General features: G+C 43.3%; 1 protein-coding gene across 1 annotated transcript; it reads left to right on the top strand.

Moving 5' to 3' along the window:
- The first annotated feature begins 982 nt into the window (after positions 1 to 982).
- tcf15 (transcription factor 15) lies at positions 983 to 2,544 on the top strand. Its single transcript, XM_004070870.5, has 2 exons — positions 983 to 1,634; positions 2,214 to 2,544. Exons 1-2 carry the CDS (start codon positions 1,161 to 1,163, stop codon positions 2,274 to 2,276), a joined length of 537 nt encoding a protein of 178 aa, XP_004070918.1. The 5' UTR covers positions 983 to 1,160; the 3' UTR covers positions 2,277 to 2,544.
- Positions 2,545 to 3,629: the final 1,085 nt, after the last annotated feature.

Here is a 3,629-nt window from a genome sequence, read left to right as displayed (position 1 = left end):
TATTTTTTGATAGAAATTCCCCATGCAGCCATGGTTTCACCATAGATGTATATTCTGGTTTTCCACTGAATTATCCAAACATTCATGATCCAATATTGACCTAAAAACAGCACAAAATCTCCTATACAGGTGTTTGGTGACACAAGATCAAATTACACAACCGCAAAGCCAATTATCACTTGAGCTTGGCTTTTAGACCTGCTGACATTATTTTTTCTGTTTAAGTGCAAGAATATGACTCCCAAAAAACATTGGACATCCCTTTTTTCCCCTAAACACATCTTCAATCAAAGAAGCTTCTGAGGCTACAAAGTTAAATTCACCAAAAACAAGGATCAACAATTTTTTCTTCCAATTTGCGAATGCTTCTGTGTGCATTAAAGTTTTTTTAATTGACCATCCACTTTTTGGTTCTTCTTTGATGCAGCTCTTAGAAATTGATCCAGAAAAAAATGTGGATTTTACAAACTCAAGTTCCTGTCAGTGCTTTGTACCTGTGGATATATTACAGAGTTCAGAGGGAAAATATACAAATATTCTCCTGACTTAAACAAATGTTTTGCGTGACTGTTTTTTTTTTATTCAGTCTGTTAAATCGTATGGACTTTATAATGTATTTAAAAAGATCACCTATTTTGACTGTTCCATATTTTCAACGAAATTGGTATTTTATATACCACTTGATTAAAAAGCGAGGCTTCCAAAATAGTTAATAAAATATTCATAACAATGAACATGTTAACTTTGATTCACTGTCTAATTCATAAATACAGTCAAATCCAGGTTTTCTTGATCATCTGCGGGAACTTGACTGATTCTCTAATAAACTTTGAAAGTGCGAATCCTTTGGTTTGTGACATCTGACTTAGATATTGATCAACTGAATACTTTATAGACACATTTTACCTCTGCAGCTACTATAAATCTGCGCTGTCAGCTCCTCCCATCCAGCTATAAGAGGCCAGCTGACCTGCTGCTCTGCGTCCATCGTCAATGAAGCCGACGCAAACTGACTTGTGATAAAGTCGGTCACCCCAGCTTTACAACAACGGCTTTTCCTCTGTTGAATTCTGCGCCGTCTGGAGATGTGAGGACGACGCCCGGGTTTGGATTCGGACCGCGCGCAGACAGACGGATTTTGGAGCTGTTAACTCTGCATCATGACTTTTGCCATGCTGCGGCCCATGGCGACGCACTTGATCTATTCGGACTTCACAGTGACCTCCGAGGACGACGAGAACCGCAGCGAGAGCGACGGCAGCTCGGAGCAGAGTTACTGCGGATCCTCAGAGAAACGGCGACGCGCGTCGCGCAAGCTGGAGGGCGACACGGCGGTGGTGATAAAGCAGAGGAGCGCAGCCAACGCGCGGGAGAGAGGCCGGACCCAGAGCGTCAACACCGCCTTCACTGCCCTGCGGACTCTCATCCCGACTGAGCCTGTGGACAGAAAGCTTTCCAAGATCGAAACCCTCCGACTGGCTTCCAGCTACATTTCCCACCTCGCCAACGTGCTTCTCACCGGGGACGGCTGCGCCGACGGACAGCCGTGCCTCGGCGGCCACGCGCAGGGGGAGAGCGGGGGGAGGCAACCGCGGACCATCTGCACCTTCTGCTTAAGCAACCAGAGAAAAGGGGTAAATACTGCTGTCATGTCATGCTTAAACAAACAAACAAACAAAAATAAACATAAGACTCAAGTGCGTAAACTATGGTGGTGCGTTCCATTACGCACCAAAACTCTCAGCAAAATGCTTGAAACCAAAGTTTATCTGCAGTTTACATGTTTACATACGTTAAACTAACTTTGAAGTTCCTGAAAACCCTTTTAAAATCCACTTATAGATGGATGTTTTTCCTTAACACCCTCACATGTGACCACCAACGCCCTCAAAAACTTTGGTGCACTCCCGAAACACTTGTTATCAATTCTTGGCTCATTTATTATGTTATAATTATGGGTTTTTTTTAGAGCAGTAATAATTTTTCTTGAGTTATAGTGGTTTCATTTTAACCCAATTGATTTTTTTCCTTCTTTTTTCTGATTTAAAATAATCCAGAGAGAACGTTAGTCTTTTTTTAACCTTGGAGTTGGGCTCAAAAAAACAACCCAATTTGGGGATTTTTTGAAGTGTTTGGTTTGCAAGTACAACAGTGACTGTTAGAGTGGATAATTTTATCGAGTCAAATGTGTTAAGTCTTTTTCTCCTTCACAGATCAAAGATGGAAAAGACTGCTTGAAAATGCGAGGGCTGGCTCAGCTAAGAATGAGGCGCTGACTGATGTTCAGTGGAAAGATGAGCAACCTGCAAATCCTCAAAGACTTTCTCAGGGAAGAGTGGAAGCTGGTTTTACAGACGCGGGCACTCTGTGCTTTGTGCACACGCTGGATGAAAAGGTGGAACGAAAGAAAAGACTATTTATTCTTGATTCAAAAATCCTTAGGGCTTTCAAAGATGCAGTGCATTTGTTTGAAATGTTCGAGTATTCGTCTTTGTCATTTTGTCTGGCAGAAGTTTTAAATAAAATTTATTTTATCAAAAGAAATGGGATCTTTATTTGAACTGGTCACACAGAACCAGGCAGGAGTGGATTTTTTCATATATTTGAATACAGCTTTTAGCACATAAACATATTGGATGCCGTTATCTAAACCCTCCACTTTTGTGTTGGTCTTTATCGCGAGTTCGGGTGTTTTGTACTCGGCCTTCCTCACACACAAACATACATTTCCATGGTTTCAAACACTGCTGCCAAAACCTTGTTGGAGAATTCTGTGCAGTTAACAGCAGATGGTTTCTGATGTCATTGACTGGTGTGTTTTTTTTTCCCCCCCTGAATCTCACCACTGCTGTTTTTTGAAGTCTGTTTTCGATTAGTTACGGCAAATAGTAGCCCACACTCTGCTCCGAGCCCCAACACAGCTGTCGGTGTGTCACAGGAATAAATCACTGCTGTGGGCCCACAGGACAGGGAGAGATGGGGTGAAGGCTCAAAGGTCAAAGTAGAGAAATGAAATGAAGGGAAATATAATGAAGAAAATGATGCAAAATTGTCTTGTTGGGGTACTTTTTCTCATGGACTTTGGTTGAAGATTCTGCCTGATTTCCTCTAAAATGTCTTCACGGCTGCCAGCACATACAAACAACTCTTTTGACAAAAAGTGAAAGGAGAGCAGATTCTTGCAGCAGATTTGTATCTTCATCCGCCTTTTGAAGCTTCTGCATCAGGCGGCCTCCAGCCAGACAGCTGAGTATTTCTGGTGTTGCATAAAATGGCCAAAGCGGTCCTCATAATGAAGGGGGCTTCCTTGGTGACACAAGTGGTGGTGGGGAAAAGAAAACTTTTAGCGAGATAAAGGTGCATGCAAGGTAGTCGGAGCTTCTGTCCGCATCCTTCCCCCACCTGCCCGGTTAAGATAAGTCCTCCATGTACGGGGAAGCAGGCCTCCTCAAATGGCTCCCTGAGGCCCCCCACGGCAGGAAGATGTCACGTAGGCAGAGGAAGAGAAAATAACGAGCAGCCGACCTCTCTGAGGAACTCTCTGTGCGGTGGGCTTTGGGTCATCGCCAGTCTTGACATCATCTGTAACTCTGACCCAGATGTACAGCTCTCTGGTGGTACTGCTCAGA

This window comes from Oryzias latipes, chromosome 7, assembly GCF_053564925.1.
Source record: "Oryzias latipes strain Hd-rR chromosome 7, Olatipes_Hd-rR_3.1".
Taxonomy (NCBI): domain Eukaryota; kingdom Metazoa; phylum Chordata; class Actinopteri; order Beloniformes; family Adrianichthyidae; genus Oryzias; species Oryzias latipes.
This window is presented reverse-complemented; position numbering and strand designations above follow the sequence as displayed.